Source organism: Podarcis liolepis (genome assembly GCF_965112155.1).
Source record: "Podarcis liolepis genome assembly, chromosome: 4".
Classification (NCBI taxonomy): domain Eukaryota; kingdom Metazoa; phylum Chordata; class Lepidosauria; order Squamata; family Lacertidae; genus Podarcis; species Podarcis liolepis.
Window position 1 is genome coordinate 52433381 of NC_139558.1, and position 23598 is coordinate 52456978.

The 23598-nt window shown below is 41.2% G+C and overlaps 1 protein-coding gene and 1 long non-coding RNA gene across 6 annotated transcripts in view; both read right to left on the reverse strand.

Annotated features, from left to right (window-relative positions):
• Nucleotides 1-693: 693 nt before the first annotated feature.
• Nucleotides 694-23598, reverse strand: part of LOC310705699 (adapter SH3BGRL-like) — a 31804-nt gene continuing 8899 nt past the window's right edge. For 2 of the 5 annotated variants that reach the window (XM_083500464.1, XM_083500462.1), the window contains exons 2-8: nt 21888-22073; nt 17532-17612; nt 13088-13162; nt 12253-12345; nt 10301-10330; nt 7450-7577; nt 694-2564 (exon numbers count right to left, since the gene is read on the reverse strand). In XM_083500464.1, the coding sequence (XP_083356590.1) occupies nt 7491-7577; nt 10301-10330; nt 12253-12345; nt 13088-13162; nt 17532-17612; nt 21888-22073 (552 nt within the window). In that variant the 3' untranslated portion in view covers nt 694-2564; nt 7450-7490. Of the gene's footprint in view, nt 3360-3950; nt 7578-10300; nt 10331-12252; nt 12346-13087; nt 13163-17531; nt 17613-21887; nt 22074-23598 lie in introns of all 5 variants that reach the window. The other 3 variants (XM_083500461.1, XM_083500463.1, XR_014525457.1) reach the window with 2 other exon arrangements.
• On the reverse strand, nt 9430-10001 carry LOC310705702. Its single transcript, XR_014525458.1, has 2 exons — nt 9945-10001; nt 9430-9606 (listed from the first exon to the last, which is right to left on the reverse strand). It is a non-coding gene; the product is annotated as an uncharacterized lncRNA (long non-coding RNA).

Sequence of the window (23598 nt, forward strand, 5' to 3'; positions counted from 1 at the left end):
TGCACTGGATTTTCTTCGCCTACTGTCCATGTCTGGGTACTCTGTCGTTTTTTCATGCCCATAAACTGGAGATGTTTACCCAAGCATGGAGCCAGGGTGGCAGCTGGATTTTGCACCAGCCCAGTCACATGTCATATCTGAGCAGATATTTTACTGCTATTATTGAAAAGTGGATGGGTGCAAGAAAAGTGAGATTTCAAGGGGGGGGGAGGAATGGACCTGTGCTTTTTAACTTATTCATAAATGACCTAGAGTTAGGGGTAAGCTGTGAGGTGGCCAGGTTTCCTGGTCATACTAAATTGTTCAGGGTCTAAAAGAGACTGTGAAGAGTTCCAAAAGGAACTGAGTGAATGGGCAGTAAAATGGCAAATGCTGATCGATGTAAACAAGTGTAAAGTGATGCACCTTAGCTCCATTTTCAGCCATTGACATCTCCAGGTAGGTCTGGGACTATCCTGTTTGAAACCCTGGAGAGTTGCAGGGCTGTCAGTGTGGACAGAAGTGAGCAAGATGGACCAATGGTCTGGTCTGCCTATAAGGCAGCTTCTTGTCTTCTTCAACTTTCTCAAAGCAAACATAATGTAATTCTCTTCAACAGAGAAAGAATTCCCTTGAGATTTTTCCATAGTAATTTCAATTACGGGTGAATGTTTCTTTCTTTGACACATGAAAATAAATGAAAACACAGACAGGTGGATAGAAAAAGGTTTTGTTTTCTTTAAGTACACTGAAGTCTTCATCAGCTCTTACACTAACATAAAGGCACTGTGGGAAAAATAAACAAAATAACACAGAGTGCAGTCATTACAGACAATGTGGTTGCCAATGTGGTTTGGCACCTGTGTGTTGCTAGTAGCTCAAGTCAAAGGCAGGCAAATGTGTGTAACAAAAAAGGGGAAAGGCTAGAACACCGTCACACATGGTCTACCAAGTCTTTAAGTCCAGGGCTTTAAAGTGTATATCCAAGGTCTTTATTAAAAGCATAAGTGTTCCTAAACAAGGCTTTGGCACTTCAATAACTAGTATTTGAAAACAAACACACATATCATGCCAGCTATAACTGCACGAAAACTACCTTGCTAGAGAGCTGTCAGGTTTTGCCCCCGATTCTCAAATATAAGCCACGTGTCCAACTATCATAATCATCTAGGCCAAGCTAGAGATGACTGCCAAGGTCTAATGGCGCCTGGAAATTCAACAGGAGAATCCAGAATCAAGGACAAACTAAATGTGATGAGTAGGAACTCCTATGTTTTTGAAGTGTTAGCAGCAGTTGCAGTGGCCCAATTTGGATCAGGGCCACTACACTGGGAAGTATTTCAAACCCCATCCTATTTTTCCAGTTAAAACCCCCATCCCACATAACTGGGCAAAGCATACAGGCAGCATGTGGGAATCTGTACATTTTGCCCAGGAGGGCAAATAGTGGTAGAGGGGGGAAATCAGAAAAACTGCACAAAAGAAATGTGCTTTTTTTAATCCCATGGTCTCAATCCAATCCCTCCTTGCTGCAATTGTAATTGTTTTTAATTGGGAGATCCTATGCAAATGTCTCATGCATCTTGTCTAATTTCCTTGCTGTTCCCATCTGTAGCTGCCAACATAAATCAATCTGCAATAAAGCATCTGCTGTATTTTGACGCTTGCTCTGTATACACTCTTACCATAATGCTAGAACAAGCTTTTTGACGGCGCCTGTTAATTTTCTTAGGGTTCCCACCAAAGAATTTCCCAATGGAGTGCAAGTTTCTTGCAGCCTACTGCAGTTTTCAAAATAATTGCAAGAGAATTAAAAAAACCGCCCTGCATCTACCAATTAGTTGCAGTTCTTGTCCAAATATACGTCACAGGGAGAGCTGAAAATAGCTTTTCAGTGGCACAAAGGGTGGGGGGGAGATAAGTAAGCAAATATCCTCAGTCTGTTGAAAAGCTCTCTACATCCATGAACAATGAAATAATGAAAATATAATCTAATACTGTACAGGGCTATCACAAAAATACAGACTCAGGAAGGCAATCAGTCACAGAGAACTTTTTCTGAAGTGAAGGCACCATGCAGGCTACAAGCATAACTTTGAGTTTTCTTATTTACTATGATAAATTAATGCCTGTAGGGAATAAGCAGATATTCAACATGAAATGTGCTTTATTTCAGTTGCTGTACATTAAAAAGAATACCGACTTCAAAGGTTAGTTTAGAAACAAGCAGGTCATTATGGTACATACAGGTGGAGCTTCCTTGCAGGTTCCAGTTCCGTTCAGCCTTGCCATCACCTCTGAGCGTTGTCAGCATGTGCCTGGCAGGGCACAAACATGGAGAGAGAAACAATCCCTGCCCAAAGAAACCGACACCCTAAAGTCAGACCCACAGTGTTGGTTGGCCATCAAGTTCTGAAGATCTGAAGACCCATTAGACACAACATATAAAGATTTTCCTGCGGGGCTGCTTGATCTCTCAGGTGACATCTATGCCGATATCTGGAGTTGGAGAGTAAAGCCAATGGTGTTTTCGTGGAGGGGAAGTGATTGCTTTTATCTTCACACTGCAGTGATGCCATGGGCTTCTGTTTCCTGTGGGGGCAAAAAAACCCCAAAATTTAATATGTTGCCAAGGGTTCTCCCTAGCAAAAGGAATGCACACGGCAGTTAGCTAGCTCTTTATTGTCAAAGTTGACACTTTTACAGTTGTTTCCATGGCTATGAATACTGCTCCCTCCACCACACGCACACCAACCTAGTGTCTATGCAGCTATTCCCAAGTCTGCACTCTATAGAGCCGTTGCAGCAACAAGGGCGCATGTCCCTTCCACCAGCTTATGCATCTTCCTCCTATGGGCTGTGCACATGCAGTCGGAGACTATGCCTGCTTGGAAGCTGCCTCTGCTCTTCTCATTTCAATTCTCTCCTGGTTCTGGGAGACAGTGGTGCAGGAGAGGGCAGGGAAGCACCCGGCCCTTTCACTTGCCTGACCTGCCTCTTCCTCGAGTGCCCTACCCTCCAGCTCTGAAGCTTCCCCTGCCTCTGAACTCTTGCCTCCTGGCTGGAACAGTTCCCCACAAATCACTGCCCTCCTCTCCCAAGTCAGATTCCAGCCCCCTTCACCAGTGTCCTGCCAGTCCCCGACATATATTTGATGCAATACATCCAACATCAGCTTTATGTACAAAAGGACCAACTCAGCTCCAAACAATCAAGTCCAGGAAGTGGGGAGATGGCTTGTTCTAGATGGGGCTGTGGTCCCCTGGAAGGAGAAGGTTCCTAGCTTGGTGGTACTCCTAAATCCAACACTGGGGAACTGGAAGCTCAGGTGGCCTCAGGGGCTAGGAGTGCCTTTTACCCAGCTATGGCTGGTTTGACAGCTACAAAGCCATTTCCGAGCTTGGGAGGAGAGGGGGTTGCGGGTTATCCCCTCCCACACACGCGGGGGTGGGCCTTTTGCCCCGCGAGATCCAGGGAATTCCCGGGCGTGCCTGCTACCCGGCCTGCCAATCGGCGGGCTGGGGAGGCGTGGCCTTGCCTACTTAAGGCCAGGCACGCCCGGGGACCGCCCTCTTTCCCCTTGCTCGAGTGGCGGTTAGGCATTGGCAGGGGTCTATTGTTATGGAAATGAATGGGGGGGAAGGAAGCGCCATCACCTTCCCCCAAGGAAAGGGTAGTCCGGTAGAGGACTCCGGGGGTTGTTGCCTTGTCTGAAACCTAGGGAGGTAAGGGCCTCCGGCACGCCCCAGAGCGGTGACACCCGTGGGATCCTAGTTGGCGTACTTCAACAGGACTCCCACGGCTTGTGGATAACCCTTCCCGGTCTCCATGCCGGGTAGTCGTTAGGAGCCAATGCCTAAGGCCAATACCTTTCAATTCTGTAATCAATAAAGTTGTGGCCTTTTTATGCCCATTAACCTTAAATAATGTGTCCAGTGTCTTCATTTCACATGGGGGAGGGGACTTGCCACGCAAACCCTGTTAGTCATGGTTCAAGTGACGATCTAACATAAGGTTACCAGATTTTTTTCAATGAATCTGGGGACACTTCATTGAAATGAGTCGGAATGATAAGAATTTGTCAGGGGACTGATCTGTAAATCTGGGAACTGTCCCTGGGAAACGGGGACGTCTGGTAACCTTAATCTAACAGCACTGCTGGAAATTAATTTTAAAATGGTATCTGATCATACAAAGAAGTCAACAGGCAGTGCAGACCGTATTATGTTTACACTACAGGAATGACTTTCCTGTCATTGACTAAGTTCTTTTTTGAGAGCTGACTTAATATTTCTGTAAAATATTAACCTGATGTTCCAGGCGTGTGTGCTAGGCAGTGTCAAAAGTGTGCTTCGCTGGACCACCTGCTTGCTTTTACAACCTCATTTTAAAACACTAGATGGCATTAGTCTGCCAAATGACTGTTTTGATTGGCAACACAATAAAAAAATGCACACGCCACAAACACCCAATCACAGCATATATTGTGCTTAAGTGCACAAAAGTAACTGCAAGGAGGAAGTATACCTTCTATTTATTTATATTAAGTCTTTGGGTGACTTGATAATAATTCGGTCACATCAGGGCTTAAGTGTAAATTAAGATAACAAAGATGCTGCAATTCTGGGTGGCAACCATGTGAGATTCAACCATGACACTGATGTACAAAATTAAGACTGATACGACACATACATAAAGTCTTATTGATTGCAAAGAACTAGGACTGGGGAGACCCAGGTTCAAATCACCACCCCATCATGAACCTCAGTGAGTTACCTCGGGCCCATCCCTATCTCTCAGCCTTAACTACCTCACAGGGTTGCTGTGAGAAAAGGTAATATATAAATGTAATCAAGAAATAAATAGAAAATTATATGAAAATGCAGCTCTTCCAGTATATCCATGAACTGGGTGCAGGTTGAAGGAGTATACTGATTAATGTTGAGTGTCCAATCACAAGCAGGACAGAAAGTCATTGGGATCCATGGATTACTTCAGTGTAAACGGTTGCAGAATGCTCTCATCAGAGTAGGAATATGGAGCTTCTTTGCTGATTTTAAAAAGTACATTCTGTCTCAAAACGCCCCTCGAACTTGATTCATACAATTCTACAAAAACTCTCTTGTTTAAAACTATGGAAACAAAATGCTGTAAAAAAAAAAAAGCCAGGGAAGCAAGGGAAAAAGAAATTTTGGATGCTATAGCAAAGAAAGAAAATGAATTAGGAAAAAACCCAAATAATCAATAAAACAGGCAATAAAATTATTACAATCACAGTATTCAATGAAGAAATAACGTGGAAAGTTAAAAAAAAGAAACAGAAATTCTTTGAGCATGCAAACAAACCTGGAAAATTGTTAGCATGGCAATTAAGGAGAAATCAACAGATGAATCATATAGGTAAAATTAATTCCAATGGGAAAGTTTCAGATAAAACAAAAGAAATAAGGGAAGTCTTTTAAAAATGTTTTCAGAATTTATACAAAAGAGGAAATGAAAAGGCATTCAACATACAGGAATATATAAAAAAGAGTCATCTGCCAAAGATAAAACAAGAAGAGATAATATTTTTAAATACACAAATAACAGATCAAGAAATCCCCGAGGCAATAAATCAAATAAAGGTGGACAAATCACCAGGACCAGATGGATTACCAGCAAAGTATTATAAAAAATTTAAAGAACAGCTTGTAAATCCAATGAAAGACATAATGAATGAAGTATTAACAGACGGGGAAATTCCAGAAACATGGAAGGAAGCTTATATTACTTTGATTCCAAAACAAGATACAGATTTGACCTTGGTCAAAAACTATAGACCCATTTAATTATTGAACAATGATTATAAGATATTTGCTAATATTTTAGCTAATAGATTGAAAAAGGTCTTAAATATTTATATACATCCAGACCAAGTGGGATTCCTTCCAGGTAGGCAGATGAAAGATAATATAAGAAACATCTTAAATGTAATAGAGTATTTAGAAGTAAGAAATGAGAAAAAAGCAGCAATGATGTTTATAGATGCAGAAAAAGCATTTGATAATATATCTTGGGATTTTATAAAGAAAGTGATGGAAGAAATGGAATATGGAGAAAAAAATATAAAAGGGATACAAGCTGTATACACAGCACAGAGTGCAAAACTAATTATTAACCAGGTGATAATGAACCAATTCAAAATAGAAAAAGGAACGAGACAAGGATGTCTGTTATCACCTTTATTATTCATTCTGGTCCTGGAGGTTTTGAACAGAAACATAAGAGCAGACAAGCAGATTGTGGGAATAAAAACGGGGGGAAATGAATTCAAGTTAAAAGCATTTGCAGATGACTTGGTAATCACAGTTGAGGAACCAAAACTATGTCTCCCTAAGGCTTTAGAAAAAATACAAGAGTTTGGGCGAGTGGCAGGATTTAAATTAAATAAAGGAAAGACAAAAATACTAACAAAAAAAATGACAGAACTGGAGAAAAGGGAATTGCAGGAGATTATAAAAGTAGAAATTCACAAAAAAGTCAAATATTTAGGAATCTGGCTTACTAATAAAAACTTAAATTTATATAAAGACAACTATGAGAAAGTTTGGAATGAGATTAAGAAAGATTTGGATATTTGGAATAGAATGAATCTCTCCTTGATGGAAAGGATAGCAGCAATAAAGATGAATGCACTACCAGCGGCAATAATTATATTGGCACAAACTTGGAAGACAGAAGAAATACCAACAAAAGAACAATGGCAAGGGAAACTTATGGAATATGCAGAACTGGCAAAACTAACAGAAAAGGTACATGAAAAGGACAACAAAGACTATAAAAGAGAATGGGAACCATTTACAACATATATGAAGAGACAACGTAAAGAAATGGACTCATTGGCAGGGTTTGAGTAAACAATCACAACTGTATACAACAAAAAATAAGACTATATGTATTGGGAAAATTTTGGGGAAACAATACACAGGGTGAACAATATGGAAATAAAACAAAATGGGAGTGTGAGGGAAGTCCAGGGGAGAAGGGTAGAAATATGAAAATTGTTAAAGATATATGGTTAGAAGAAGTATACATGAAAAAACCCATAAAAAATAATTATAAAAAACCTATGGAAACAATCCAGATAAATAACCCAGTTGTTTACACTTTTAGCCCCCCCCCCCATCAGTTTCAACAAGAGAGGAATATACGTGTTTCTCTGCCACTAGGAATGATGGAACAAAAGTGGATTAAATTAATTGGCTCATGCTCTGGTTATCACTCATTAATGCTGTATAAATCCCACCCAATGTTGGAAAAATAAATGAAGGCATGTAAGCAGACTGTACACCTACAGTTGTCTGCTTAAAACAAGCAGGGAAAATATTCTCTATTCCCCCTTTGAGACAAATTAAAGTTTTGGTGGCAGGGATTGAAACTATCAGGATTTTCAGGTAAAGGCTGAAATGAGGCAGCTGTCAGCAAAATTACCTGAACAGTCGTCTGAAGGAAAAAGTCATAATAGAATTGTACTAAGATTCCTCTTCTTCCTCCTCCTCCTCCGCTTCTTCTTCTTCCTCCTCTTCTGCCTCTTCCTCCTCCTGTGCTTCCTCTGTTTCCTTATTTATATAAAGGAAAGAACATTCAAATATGGGAAGGGAAAGAAGCAACTACTGAAACAGTGGATTAAAGGTGACATGCATATTGCTCCCTCAGAAAATGGGAGAAAGCACCTTATACGGCAATGCAAAATCTGCTACAATTTTAAAGGTGCGTGGGCAGAACGTAGTCTCCTGCTCACAGATCCTTCTATAAAAGGTGGGCTATTTTTCTGACATAAATCATGTGTAATTCTCCGAGAAGGAAAAGCTCAATTTGGAGGTGGGGTGCATACTCCATTTGCAGCCATACTGTGTTGCTAGCACATTTCATTTTTCTAAATAGAAATACAAGCTTTTATAAAAGCTTAATGCAGCTGAATGTTGAATTCTTTACTACATTAACGCATGCAGACAAGCCACATTAGATTTAATGATTAATGATCAAAGAGCAGAAGCATAATTCAGCCAAACTAATAAACTCAACAGTAGTCTATGCCTTCTTTCTCTAGTGTTTGGGTGTGTGTGTGAGAGAGAAAGAGTGTATACATATTAGTGGGTGTATGTGGCTACAAATTAGAATAATATTGTTCAAGTTAGATTCTGATCTACGGTTTATTTTTCCTATCTGTTAGAAGGAAACAATAGCAAAAGCTATTCCAGAGTAAGGTTACCAGATATTTTTCAATGAATCCGGGGACACTTTTCAACTTCCTACTAAATAGATGGATTTTGTCGGGGGACTGATTTGTAAATCCGGGGACTGTCCCCGGAAAACGGGGATGCATGATAACCTTATTCTAGAACCTACTTTCCCTATTCAGAAGGCGATATTTGACTATTATCTACACACCACACATAATCTAGCCTACATGTCTTTGTTCTTCCATCACCTAGCAAATTAATGAAAAAGGCAAGTTGTGCTATTGTGTTGCTCCTATTCATTTCCACAGCATTTGCATAGATTAATGCATGGGCATTTGCGGTAGATTCTGCCCCATAGTGCACTGGTAGTCCTAGCATGAAATATAACTGAGGCAATGTCTACATCAGAGTGTCCTGCACACTCAATGTGTTGCTGAAGCACACAACTGAAAGGGAACCAGTTTACCCAATTTACCCAGCCTCCATTTTCTTCCCTTTCCTCTGTTGTTTTATTACGCAGTTTTTTCTAGATTGTAAACCATTTTGGACAGGGACGCATTCTCTCATTCTTTGTAAAGCTTTGTGTGCATGGGTGGTGTTATATAAATAAGAATGTCCATAATGAGGAAAGATCACAGTATTAAATTGTGTGGCACCTTCTGCATTTTTTCACCAAGAGAATTCCATCATCCCCAAGGTGATGTAAGAATAAGATGCACCAAAACATTGTTATTCAAGTTATGTGTCCAAACTCACAAGAAGTTTTTGTGGCCCAATCTAAGGTTATGTCCCATTGAGGGGTACATCCAATAGCAACATATGACAATATTCCATGTGGGAAGGCTGGGCCTGTATGCCCTCATCTCCCTCCCTAATTTAAGCCCTTCTTCTTCTCACACCATTTCTCTGCTCTGAATTCCTTCCTCCTGAAGCAATTTTGGTTTGAAAAGAAGATGAAGAAGTAGGTCACTGTTGCTTGCATTATAGCACAAAACTTGCAGGGTGCCCCTAACAATGTCGTTAGCAATCCTCTTGCACCAACCCTAGAATGCCAATTTTATCTTAACAGTAGCATTAAGTCTGCAGGGGACTTGTACTAGGAGGAAAAAATGAATCCAGAAAGTAAAAAAGGCAGAAGATGCATACAGATGCACTGCCTAGGTATATAACAATATTTGATTTTCACACAAAAATTATGGTTAAGATTTGTAACAAAAACCCCAGGAAATAACTTCAATTGGTTTTAATAGTAAACACATACAACACATAAGGCAGGAGTTGGCTGAGAAGCTCCAAGCCAGAGGTCTGTTCCTTTAAGGAAAGTCTGGTGCAAGAGGGATAAAAGGTCTCCACTGAGCTTCAGGCCCAGCAGGTTGTCTGTTTGGAGCTATCCAAGGTCCTGCAACTTAGGGTGGCGCTGTGGGTAAAACCGATCGCATGGTCGGCGGTTCGAATCCCCGTGGCGGGGTGAGCTCCCGCCGTTCGGTCCCAGCTCCTGCCCACCTAGCAGTTCGAAAGCACTCTTAAGTGCAAATAGATAAATAGGTACCGCTTTATAGCGGGAAGGTAAACGGCGTTTCCGTGTGCTGCGCTGGTGCTGGCTCGCCAGAGCAGCTTCGTCACGCTGGCCACGTGACCCAGAAAGTGTCTTCGGACAGCGCTGGCCCCCGGCCTCTTAAGTGAGATGGGCGCACAACCCTAGAGTCGGACACGACTGGCCCGTACGGGCAGGGGTACCTTTACCTTTACTTACCTTTACCTGCTACCTGACTGATTGACAAAGCTACACCTATGTCCCTGTGGACTCTGTGTAGGTGTGTGCGAGCAGACATGAATGCCCACATAGTTATATAGGTGCACCAGGTGCTGCCTGGGTACATCAGTTCAAGCGCATGCCATTTTGCTCTGAGAAAATGGTTAGAATGAATTCCTTGGTCCCAGAAGTTTAACAGGCCCAGACATAAATATTCTTTGCTAGATGCCAGTCATAACTTGGTTTTGTGATTCAGCTTGGGGGAAGAGGGTTGTCAAGCAGTGCTTTACATTAGTCAGCAAGCAGACAAATCAAAGTGCAGACTACAAGAGGTTTTTGAGCGTACTTCTGTCACTGGCTGTTCTGCGCCTTCTTCCTGCAAATGAGAAAAACCATCCCTTAAAACAGACTAATAAAAAAGATCAGACAGCAACCAATGACAAAAAAAAAAATACTATTGAGAAAGACTAGAATCTATTATACAGGAGGGTCTATACATGTTTGTTCAGAAGAAAGTCATACTACTGTGTTTATTCTCAGATAAATATGCACTGGGTTACACGCTAAAGAATGCTGCAAGGAATAATGTTCCTTTCCCCCCTTTATCTTAAGCACACAAAACAGGGCTGAATCAAAAATTAATTGAAGATAACCTTCTGGCACTTTTTATTCAGCTGCTCCTGATCTGTTGGGGAATTCCAGTCCTCCCCTGGAAAATGCTTGGCAAATATTTGACCATTTCACACTCCATGGATTTTGGGTGCAACTATAAATCAAGCTAATATACTGTTCAGTGTCATTTTAACCAGTGTTACGAAGGAAGGAATTGGCTTTGTTCTTATTCCTTCCCATTCTCCTTTCTTCACCCAACAATATAAACAAACAACAGAATTTTATTCAACATTGAGTGAGCCAAAAATCTCCCAGAAGACAATTCTGTGAGGGGGGGGGGAAATGTGTTGGAGAATTTCAGCCCCCCCCCCACTGGACATTTGGCAAAACTCCCTTACCTGCCCAATTTTGCCTCCCCAAAATAGCCCATTTTGGTTCAGCCCCAAAATAAAAGTTAGAAGAGGAATGGCAGGGGAATGACAGCAAAGCAGAATTTTTTCACCTCTCTCGATGGCCCTCACAAAACAGTGAAGTGCCCAGCTCTTGAAGCATTCTTTTTCCACCAATGAGAAGAAGGTCTGGGCAGCATGAAAACACCACATAATAAATGCCCAGCGTCTTAATGAAAACACTTATATTCAGTGGTGTCTGTATCAATAATCACCAATGGCTGTGAAAAGGATAGATGTTTAAGAAACCTTTAAGATCTGACCTGCCCAGTGAATAACTTTACATCCAGAAAATAGCACCTGTCTGGGACTTTGGGATTTTGTTGCTGGCAAAAGATACAGAACATCTGTGACAGCCATTCAAAGAAGACAGGTGCAATTGAGAATACTGACACACACACCCCAAGATCCCTCCTTCTGCATACATGTGCATCATTTTGACTCTGCATTTATCCATTCCATGGCCCCTGCAGGGTCAAACCATCAAAAAGAGTTCTTTTACAAGTCTGTTAATATGCAGAATCATTCTTTTCACTTGCAGAAATTACATGTTTGCTGCATTTCTATTGCAGTGGAATTCAGAGTCATCTCCATGTTGTCTTATTTCTCTAATGAGGTAGCAGCTGCTGCTCATGGTTTTCATTCCTCTCCAAGCATGTGGGCAGATACACTGAAAGCGACACTTCAAAATCAGCTGCCGGTGCCTGACTATAAATGTTTCTGTGAGGGGAAGCCGATTGTTACTCAGCAGAAAAACAGCTGTGGATGGTTAAGCAGCAGGAGAATGCCGCCGATGCCCTGCTGGGGAACCTGTCGCCCTCCAGCTGTTGGTCCTCACAGCCACCCGAATGAATGCAATCCTTATGCAAAATTTAGAAGTGGACAAGTGCAACCTGCGACAAAATGTTGTAGTGTGAAGTGTTTCCTCTTCAGGATTCCAACCACTCCATTCCATTACTCCCTCCCCACCAAGGTTTTCTATTCTGCCCTCACCCCCAGGAGTGAGTCAATGGTCCCTGGCTACTGAGCATTGGGCTGTTCTTCCCCTCATGATTTTAGGAAAACTTTTGCACATCTCAGAGCTCACCCCATAAGCTTGCCAATACCTCCCTCTCACATGTTGGTAGTGCTGCTTTGACTGCAAAAGCAACGGATGGCACTCAGAGCCTGGATATCAGAGATGTGAAGGACGCTTTGAACAAAAATGGCAAGCAGGGAAAAAAGAAAAGGAAATGACCTGTTCTTCTGTTGGCACTTCAGCAGAATCAGCTTCTGCATCCTCTTCTGGGTTTGCCTCATTCTCCTCACTTCCCTCTGTCTTTTCAATCTCCTGGCAACGGAGCAAAAAGAAAAACACAAGTAACATCGCAGAAGAGAAAATCAATTTAAACCAAAGAAATCTAGGGTGGTATTCAACCAACATGTCCTGCCAGTGCAAGGATTTTTAGTCCTGCAGTTAGATTTCCCCCACTGCTCCCTTCATGTACACCCTCCCCAAATCTGCTTCAGAAGTTTGGGAGAACCCCCCCCCCCCCCGATTTAAGGGGTGTGCAGGGGCAGGAGGGGGAATATTCTGTTGCACATGCAGAAATCCCTGCTGATGGAAAATTCACATACAGTACTGCTTCTCCAGATTCATTCTTCAACTCTGAAATGCATTTGGCAAATCTCATGTAATTGTGCTCACTGGATGGTTGTTAGCTTTCTCTTGTAAAAGTCAAGCTATTTTCCTGCATTTTTAAAGCAGAAATGTTGTGGCAAGTTCAAAACGTTTAGCTCTCATAGGTCATGCTGTTCCTTCCGTATTAGGGATGGGGATGCTGCAGCCATCCAGATGTTGTTGGACTCCAAGATGGCCAAGGGTCAGGGATGATGGGAGCTGTAGTCCAACAACACCTGCAGGGCACTGAGTTGGCAAAGGTTGATGTGGTGGCCAGCCAGGCAATCTGAGTCATGCTGGGGAACTGTTGGCACTCACACAGAGTTTCTGGGAGATGGCAACATGGCTTCCAAAAAAGCACTTAAGTGATTGTTGTTATACAGATAATTTTTATTAAAAAAAATCACATTACTTCTTCGGTTTTCTGCTCTTCTCCTGAAACTTCACCATTTGGCACAGTCGGTATCTCCTCGGTAATCCTTCCCTCCTGTGATAAAGAATTCAAACAATATTCAGAAGTGGAGAGGGCAAGTACTGGGTTTGAATGTTTCACTTAGGGCTTATGTATTGTTGCATACTTTGAAGGTCAGTATCTGTCTAGGTTTGTCTGGGTCTCGTGGCGTAGACATGTGAGTTGTTGATTGAGGAACTGAGACTGACATGGGAGAGGCTGCAGAGTGGTTTATTGGTTTATCAAGCTTGCATATTTGATTTTGGTGTGTTCACTAGGAAACAGTGTGTTCGAGTAGACCTGAGTGGAAAGTATTTTAGCTGTCAAGAGACGGTTAATTGTGTTGGTGATTACATAGTGGGCTGAGAATATAACTATATTTGGGGTTTTTTACATTGTATGAGTGACTGGGAATGTTATAGGGTGGGAAAAGTGAATTTCCCCCCTCTTTTCCTTAGCTGACAATTAATTGCGTGTTTAAAAACTGATATTTGGATTTTGTTTTGTAATTTTATTCTACTGCTTAGATTATATTTTGTTAATTATGTTTTGAATGTGTAATTTTCATTGTAATTCTGTAGTTGATTGTCATGTGTAATATTTTATTCTGATACTTAAAAGGATGCCCTGTGCTGTTGTCAATTGTGGTGTTTTATACTGTGATATTTCACCCCTAGTAGCTTCTGTATTTGATCGTTATTGGTGAAGCTGTTTTAAACTGTTTAGAGATTCTGCCCCACTCCAAATACATGGTATATAAATTGTCTAAATATAAGTAAATAAACAAACCATGTAATGTGCATTTATATACACACTTGCATGTTTAAATTCTGTGGGGGTTTTTTTGGTTTCTTGAAAAGTCATATAAAAACAGACTAGGATGCTTTCAATTCCATCAACACTGAAAAGCATCAAAGGTAGGCAGCAGTGGTTAAGAGCAAAGATCTATGCCTAAATTATTTTAATAAAGCATATTTATTGAGTAGATTGCTTTCACTAAAGTGAAATGATTGCTCATTTCTTTCCGTTTCATATTAGAAGAACAGAGTATGATCATTAACTGGCAAGGTACTCTGTTTTCTAATTCATTCAGTATAATCAAATCAAAGGGTTATATCCAAAGCTAGTCATACCCAGAGTAGACTCAGTGAAATTAAGCAACATAACTAACTTAGCTACATTCATTTCATTGGGTTTACCCTGAGTAGAACTTGGTGTATGGATACAACCCAAAGCAAAGATTTCTGCATTGGCATGCAAGTATTTTTCAGTACTGTATCATTTTCTGAGCAGAAAAGTAGAAGCAAACAAAACAAGTAAGTTGTTTGGGGGGGGGGTTATTGTAGCCATGATCTTTAGGGTCCCCTCCCAGCCCATGATTTCATACCTCTCAAGTGGGATTCTGCAGAAAAAGCAGGCTTCTAAAGTGGTTCAATAATTTAATGACTTTGGCCAAGTCTGTTAACTATTGGTTGTAAGCAAAGCCATTTATCACAAAGACACCACGAGCCTCTAGCAACAGCGGCACATGACAGGGAGCAACAACAGCACCATCGTGTCCACCAGCACGGGGGCAAGGCAAGAGGAGCTCTAGGTTGGTGGCTTCACACACCTGCAGGCGACAAGAAACCCCCCTGACCTCATCAGCACCTCACCATATCCCTGTCCTGGTAAGTGGCAGAGCCAGTCTGCTTCTCCCCTCATGTACCCCTGCTGGCCTCTACTGACCTTTGCTCCAAGGAAGTCATATGCAAAGTATACAATGAGATCTCTTGCTGCTTGGAGATTGGTGTGTGTGTGTGTAACAATATACAAAAATATGCTTCCATATGCTGTTATTTTCTACCATAATGAATGTATCTTTCTTAAAAATAATAATCATAAAGCTGATTATAAGCAAGTACAGTGGTACCTCGGGTTAAGTACTTAATTCGTTCCGGAGGTCCATTCTTAACCTGAAGCACCACTTTAGCTAATGGGGCCTCCTGCTGCCGCCATGCTGCCAGAGCACGATTTCTGTTCTCATCCTGAAGCAAAGTTCTTAACCTGAAGCACTATTTCTGGGTTAGCAGAGTCTGTAACCTGAAGCATATGTAACCTGAAGCTTATGTAACCCGAGGTACCACTGTAATAATATCAATCCGTAAGATACAGTGGTACCTTGGTTCTTGAACATAATCCATTCTGGGGGTTCATTCAACTTCCGAAATGTTTGAAAACCAAGGTGTGGCTTCTGATTGGCTGCAGGAGCTTCCTGCACTCAAGCGGAAGCTGCGTCAGATGTTCAGCTTCCAAAAAAGTTAGAAAACTGGAACACTTCTGGGTTTGTTGCATTCGGGAGCCAATTTGTTTGCCACCTAAGCTGTTTGAGAACCAAGCTTCCACTGTACTTTAATGTTATAGCATTCTGAGTGGCTGCCTCTTCTGTGGCTACTGCTCTTATCACTTTAAATAGGTCTCCAAAACTTTCATAGTATTTTTTTTTAACAACTTATCTCATTGTGTATTACGACGTGGACAAATTGAAGGTGCATTGCTGTGCATTAATAGACCAAAATCAAGAATCTTGACAACAGAGATGTCACTCCATCCTTTCAGCACAGCCAGCTGCCCCACAAGGCCACTCTAGTTTCAAATTACATATTTGTATTAAGGGGGGGGGGGATCTTCCTCTAACTTAGTACACCAGCTTGGTGACATGTCAGATTACTTCTCAGGCAGTCACCAGGAGCTCTTACAACTTCTTTTTCTAGTCTCCTTTACCTCTGTACATCCTACAACATGTTTTGTCATTCTCCCTTTAAAGTATGCCATGCTTTAAGAAACTACGGGGAGTCACAGTTTGGCTTTGGAAAGATTTGATTACATAGTAATTTTTTCAAGGTCTTTGCTCCATTCATGCACATCATAATATAGCTTACATACAGGTTTCAATTCCACAAAGGGCATTGATCTGGAAAAAGATTTGGAGTCCTTGCACATCTCCTTAAAACGTATAAGCATTTTTGTGGGAATATCTCCCAAATATACACATTTCTGTGCAGTTTTCAGTGTGATTTCCCCTAAAAAAGTGCATTTGTGTATGTTATTTTCATTAATATATGCATTTTTATGGCTACTTTACCCCACGTTATATTTTTGTAAACATTACTTGGAGAATGGCATTGCAAAATTCAGGAAAGTGTGAATGTTGAAGGCTAGCTGTGTTGCAGTTCTCATATTGTTTCAAAAAGTGTGAATTAGGTAGGTTTGCCTTTCGATGTGAAATGAATTCAAATTATCCCCCATCCCGACCTTCGACATCTTACTTTCAACATTCTGCTGCCTGCTTGTCCTATACATGGCTTGGCTTCTGCTTCAGCTGGAAGTAGCCCATGTGCTAGAGATCCTGAGATGCAAGTATTTTGTTGCTGTTGCTCAGTGACAGAGTTCATGCTTTGTATGCAGGTGGCCCTATGTTCAACACCCCACATATGCACACTGCACTAGGGAAAAGCTCCTGTCTGAACGCCTAGAGAGGCACTGCCAATCGGAATGAGAAGCAGTGTGTTCAGAAAAGCACTGGAGTTCCTCATGCAGAAGCAGTTTTAATGTTGACTAACATTGTAGAGTAATGCTGCCTTTGGGACAGAACAGATCACATGCCCAGTGCTGAGAGTCTAAGCAATGGAGAGTCATGGGCTTTGCATGCCTATGTGAACCAAGGATTTGGTTGTTTTGCACAATGAACTTTCTTTTGCAGAAAGATACAGGGGGCTCCACAGAACTTGCACCATGAACTGTGATGATATGAAGATCTGGTTAATCAAGTTTAAGTGACCAAGATCCTAACAATTTGGGTGATAATAGAAAATCATGCCACATGGAGACAACCTAGTAGTGAGAATCTCACTTAAAAGCAAAGTCAAGGATTAGATGGACCAGGTCATATAGCTTCTCTTAAATGGAAATTCCTGGTATTTCTGTATTATTGTTATGTGTGGAGTAAAAACCAGAGCCTCTAATGAAGTTTCCTATTAAAGCCATTATTGCTTTAAACTAGCAACATTTCAGAATCTTAAGAAGTTCTAAGCACAGTTATTCAGAACCTGCTCTGCTAAAATGAAAGGGGCATTCATTCAACTATAATTGTTGGCTGCCATATTCAGTTGGGTGCAATCCATATCCCACTGAACGCAATGTTAAAAATCAGGATGTACTCATTATAAATTAGTGCAAATGGGTGGCTTTTGACAAATTAATAGCAAATTTTTATTGCAAGATCTGCATCAATTAGTCCTTAAAAGCTTTTTACTCTCATGCAAAGACAATTTTTAAAAATTGCATAGCAATCTACATGCTGCATCAGTGACTAATTCATCACTAAATTAAGATGAATAAGTATTGGCAAAGGTTATAAACATACCGATGAGCCTGGTGGAGGTGCAAGACCTAGGAATGAATAAATAATATTTTCTTCTTTTGCACAGAAAAATGAGTCAAAATCCTAAAAAGGGAATAGAAACACACAAACATAAAAAATTAATAAGAAACATAAGATTCTGCAAACCTATTTAAAACACTGAAAATAGGAAGCAAAATTAGTGTTATACATAAGGCCACAGTCCTTCTGTAAATGCTAAGTATTGCTGTTTTGAGTCAGCTAGGCATTAGAGAAAGATACTCTGCTAATGCTCAAAAAGGTTATTTCCATGACTGAGTTATGAAATTCAAATCAGGACACAGTTCAAATTAAACCATTTTCTTTGCATGGATAAAAACAATGAAAGACACAGGCTTTAATGGCTGCTGTTTTTCCCCCTTCCAAAGTGTGATTATCCAAGCAGACTCCCCTGGCTGGAAGTGAACCTTTTTGAAATTAATGGGTATTACTTTTGAGCAGACATGCAAGCAATGTACATGCATGTATGAACCATGATAAAAATCTAGAACTGTTTGTCAAAATGAAATATCACAAACACTGCTCCACCCCTTTCCCTCTCCTCTAACGCTTCTCTCCCCCCCCCCTTAAGTCCTGGGTATTTCCCCAGGCAACTTGGTTACTTGGAAAGTTGCTTGGAAATTTGGGTGCTCCCTGATCCGCTTCAACATGCCTTGTTAACAGCGTGATGCAACTCGGTAACATGAAAGACTATCGCAAATCACCCTGATTTGCCTTGTTATTTGGGATATGCATAGAGGCAGTGCACGCTCCTGTCGAATACCACTTGCTGGGAAATGACGATGGAAAAGGGCTACTGTCCTCCTATGTGGCTTAGTGGCTTCAGAAGATGCATCAGGTTGGTCATTGGGGAAATGCGATGCTGAACTAAAAAGGCCTTTAGTCTGACTCAGCAAGGCTCTTCCTATGAGGAAAGGGATCTGTTTAATTCTAAAGCTCACATTGTGAACTTTTGTCCAGGAGAATGCTTTCATATTTTCCTAGCCACGTACTTAAAAGCAAAACAAAATTGTTCTTCAAACATCCTTACGTGTTCAGTTTTGGTATTAGCCAAGCAGCTGTAGTAGGAGAAGGACTGTGAGTAACATCATAGGAGAGATGTTTCCCGCTACCCCACCTCCTGCTTTTGGATGCCTTATAAGAAGCTGCTTCAGGAGAGAGACTGTGAGTAACGTTATGGGATAAGCTGCTGTCTGCATGATGATGGCATCGGGCAATGATCCTTTGAGGAAGCCAAGGTCCAGACATTTGAGCAGACTCACTTGTTGTGGGCATAGCAGCAATGGTTAGAACATCTAGAACCAAGGTGAAATTTTCCCCATTCCTGGTTACATTTATGCATTCGTAATACTGATAGGTTGTTGTTTTTAACTTGCTGTGGCATTTGTTACATGTTGCTGCTTTACTGTTTATTACAAATTTATTCTTGCAGTTGTTGGTATTGTTTACATATTGTTGTTCCTGTTCTTGTAAGCTGCTCTGAGTGAAATTTCTGTTTGTTTTTGGAAAGGTGGCATGCAAATGAAGTGATTAAGATGACTTGCCATGTAACCACCTGTTTTAAGCTTAAAGATTAAGAAAGAAGAGGACCATTCTATTCATCCAGAGCAGCAGGACAGAGATACTGCTTGTCTTTAGGTAGGTAGGTAGATGGATACAGGCCATTTTATTTTTAATTTTTAAAAATTGTTTAGAGGCTGAGCCCTCCCTCTGCTGGACTCTTCAAGAATTGAAGCAAACGTTTAGCAATAGGGAACATGTGGCCCTCCAGATGTTGTTGAACTACATCTCTCATCAGCTCCAGCCAATAGTCAGAGACGATGGGAACTATAGTCCATCAACATACGGAGAGCTGCATTTTGCTCACCCTTATATTACTCTTTAAAAGGGGGGGGGGACTTATGTTGCAAATAGCAAAAAAGCTCCCCTTTCCACTCACAATAGTTCCTTGCTAGTTTGTAATCTGTTTTTGTCCATTTTGGCCCTCTTCTGTAGCACACATCTCCAGCACTTCTTTTTAAGAGCAGCCAGCCTGAAAGAAGCCATTGCCCAGCGTAAGGAGATCCTCTCTGTGCCTTTTGGCTACCTTCTCCCCATTGTAAGGGGACGGGGTGCTATTATGTTGGTGCTGCATTGGGGCTAGTGCAAATATTGTACTAAGAATATAAAGTGGTCTTTCTAATCATCTGGAAAGGCCCTTGGACGTGTACTTTGGTATGTCAACTGCTTGGTGCCTAAAATAGCCTTGTGCAGAGTCAGAGATATTGTATATTACTAATTTAGAGTCTATGCAGACGTTCGATAGCAGCTGCTCTTCGGCAACATATATTTTACTATGTAGTTCTCTATGGAACTCTAATTCCACAAGTGTGCGGAAAAGGGAATCTTTCAAAGTGGTTATTTTTTCATTGGCTCACATTAGTTTTTTTAATACGTTCATTCCTTGATGGTTGCTTTTTTTAAGGCCAAATTTCTGAGAAGATGCCTGTGTGGAAGCACCCTTAAGCAGGTGGCTAAACAACACATCTTGTGGAAGTGAATTCCATGAATTTTCTCCAGGGCAAGGCAGGGTGAGACGGCCATTACAGGTGGCCAATGCAGAGGGGTAGGGAGAGGTCAAAGATTTGAGAATCGCTCAGTTTGCCTTGCACCTCCTAACTGAGCCTGCTCACCTCAGAAGCAGTAGAGCAAAGGTGGGGAACCTTTGGCCCTCCAGATGTTGCTAAACTACAACTCCCATCAACCCCACTGAGCATAGCCAATGGAGACACATGCTGTACATGTTGAAGTAGGATTGTGTGGTTGGTTTCTGTGCATGGAATAGGGACCAGGTTTTATACGGATTTTTGCCTCGGGTTGAAAAATGTCTTTGGCCAGCTCTGATATCTTTATAGCTCTGTGTGTGAAAGAGCTAAACAGTAAAATTGTACTTTCAGATTCAGGACCTGGACTATTCCTGAAAGGATCAGTTGCACCCCACTCCCTTTGACATTTATCATAGCTCTGACCCTAATTCTAAGAACTCAATCATACATCAGAACATCTCTTCCATTTATGATTACATTTTTCGTACTTGGCTTCTAAATCAGCTGTTTGTATCCCATCCATTTGAATACTTGTTTTTGCTACAGGATGTGCATAAAGAAGAGGTTAGTTGAGAAAGCTGTTTTAAAATGTTCTCCTACCTAACATGAAGCTCCCTCAGGGGCAAGCCACACAAGCAGCTACTATGTAGGCAGCTTTAAACTGTCATTCCTGGTTGCTACAACCATGGTGCAATACATTTCTGAAGGAGTGGATGCATAAAATAATCAGATCCATGTGCTGAACTACTGCACATATTTATTTATTTCCACTGAAAGTTTGTGGGATACAAATTGGAGTAATGCAAGACAAGGGGGGGAGGGGCATCAGCATTGTTTTTCCTATAGCTTGGAAGTATTTGATGGAAGGTAAAAATGCTTATGGAATCCACCAGCTGTACTGTCTTGGGCTATGCTCTTACTTAAAAAATGAATTTATTTCTGGAAACTCTAAAATTTGGTTGGTTTATTTTAGGCTGGAACACAGGTACTGCTTCCAACCCCTTATGCATGAATTTGCTATTGAGATCTGATGGCACATTTCCTACTGCAATCCATCCTACCTTCAGTATGAATTCATCCCCCTACTCCCCTGGAATTAGATGAAAAGGAGTGTGTTTAGCATACCAATGTCACCCTTCCTGACCCCCCACAACAACCTCTCCCAGCATAGGGATCATAATGATGGTAAAAGGACCGAGAACATTATGCGTGCTCCCATTCTGTGTATGCATAGAAGGTTCATTCTCTTAGTGTTTAATAGCCAGAAAATGCACAAACCAGTTCTTTCCAGTGTTTCTCCCAGAACAGTTCCTTTGCACAGCAATCATAAGTGGGGTGAACGGCAGGGATGAGGGAACAACTATTTTTCACACACACACCCTTTGGAAGCAATGTGGGGGCAGAGGAGATCTGCCTCTCTCAGGGGAATGGGACATCTTTGGATCCAATCCTTAACCAGCTCCAACCCAATCTGATCCCACCCTATTTCAGAATCCTAAGCTTACAGCCAGGGGTAGTTTTCTGTCCACCAAGCTCTTCCGGGACACAACAAGGACCTCTGTGGTGCCTATGCTATAACTTAAACCCGAACCCAGAACCATCTTGTGCAAGCAGTTCACAAAAGCGGGCATAACGCAAAGAGAGGACCAAGAAAATGTTTTGCAAACTTCATGAAGCAAATCTGTACATTTTCTTAAAATGCCTAAACGTATTTTAACACCTTTACACTTCTTACCCCACAATACTGTTCCTCATTGAATATTTGTGGAGGGAGGGGGATTCCATTTTGTGGCTTCTTTTCACCCGGAACATTCTCTCTCATCCATTTCCGGTTGTCTTCATCACAGGCTATGTCCAATTCCTTAAAGTCAATCTTGTTGGCCTCTAAAAAGCCCACCACCTCTTGCTGTTTCTTCTTAATCTGGTTAGAAAAGAGAGAGAAAATTAATTTGATATTTCATAACTAAACTTAGTGGATATATCCAATATATTAACCCAGTGCTTTTTTTCTAAAAATAAAATAAAAATGTTTAGGGGTACTTCCATTTTGACTCAAGAAAATCATGGGAAAGGAAATGAAGCTGCCATCGAAGGTGGTAACAATGAAACTGACCAATCACCGTGCTAGATTTCAACTCCTACTTCACACATTAAACGCTCGCTTCCGTCTGAGACTCAGGAAACACCATGAAAGGAAATGAGGCCGCCATCAGGGGTAGCAACAGAACTGACGATTCACTGTGCTAGAGAAGAAACTATTTTTTTAATAAAAAAAAATAGTTTCTTCTCCCATTAGATTCACAGAATGTTTAGGGGTATGCACACCCCTGCCTACCCCCAGAAAAAAGCACTGTATTAACTTGTATTACAGGGTCACCAACTTTGGATACCCAATGGGCACACTGGAAATTTTGAGGAAGTGCTGTGAAGGCAGTCACAAAATGGCTGGTGTTGGAGTGTAGAATTAACATAAAATGGCACCCACATATAAAAGACCAGAAAAAATAACTACAAAATGGTGCAGACATGACCTTGCATCAGTTCCCTGTCAATGCCAGGTGGAAAGGCACCCACACCAGCCACCATCATGCTCACTCACAGATAAGCTCTTTGTACCTCTCTGCTGTTCAGAATGGAAGTTACAATTTATCTCTGAATTTTTTTAATGAGCTAAGATTCACCAAACCTGTTATAAGCAATGCTAAAGTTATGTTTTGATTTTTACCCATTTATTGTCTCTGCAACTTTTTTTTGTTTTGTTTTAGCTACTGTAAATACCAAATTTGCTTTCAAAAATCCCTATAGTTTAAGCGTCTTCACCTGAAGCGTGTTCCCATTCTTCTGCACTGTGGGCAGAATCCACCACCTTCCCAGTGCTAAAGGCCAAGCAAGATGCTCCCTGCACATATTTCTTAGCATGTACTTGTGCTGTTGAGGTCCCATCAGGCATAAGGAAGAATCCTGTATAAATGTACTGTTAAAAAGCAGGTGCATCTGTGCAGCCAGTCTCCTAATTACAGCAATATGAACATGTCTTGAAAAAGGGTTGTAATGATGGCAGATTCCTCAGCCAAATTCAGGGCAGGCAGCCACTGCGCAAATTCTGCTAATAACCCTAGACGACAACTAAGTACATGCAATTTATTCTGAAACAGCACCTATCTCCTTGCCAACTTTATAGCAACTTAATTCCATGCTCAAATGTCATTTTGAATGAGGTCACAAAGATAATTTTTGCTTGTGACTCCATCATGCAATTTAAAATCCAATCTCCCCTAAGCAACACGTGTGAATGACAAAACTGATGAGGTCATGTAAGTAGCATAACAGATTACATGGCTGCATCCAAACATTTAATCCCCCCCCCCCATCTTTCAGGGAATCTTGCCCATCACTACAAACCTCTGGTAAACTTCAAAGAAGCCCCAGCATCCTTCAGAATACAG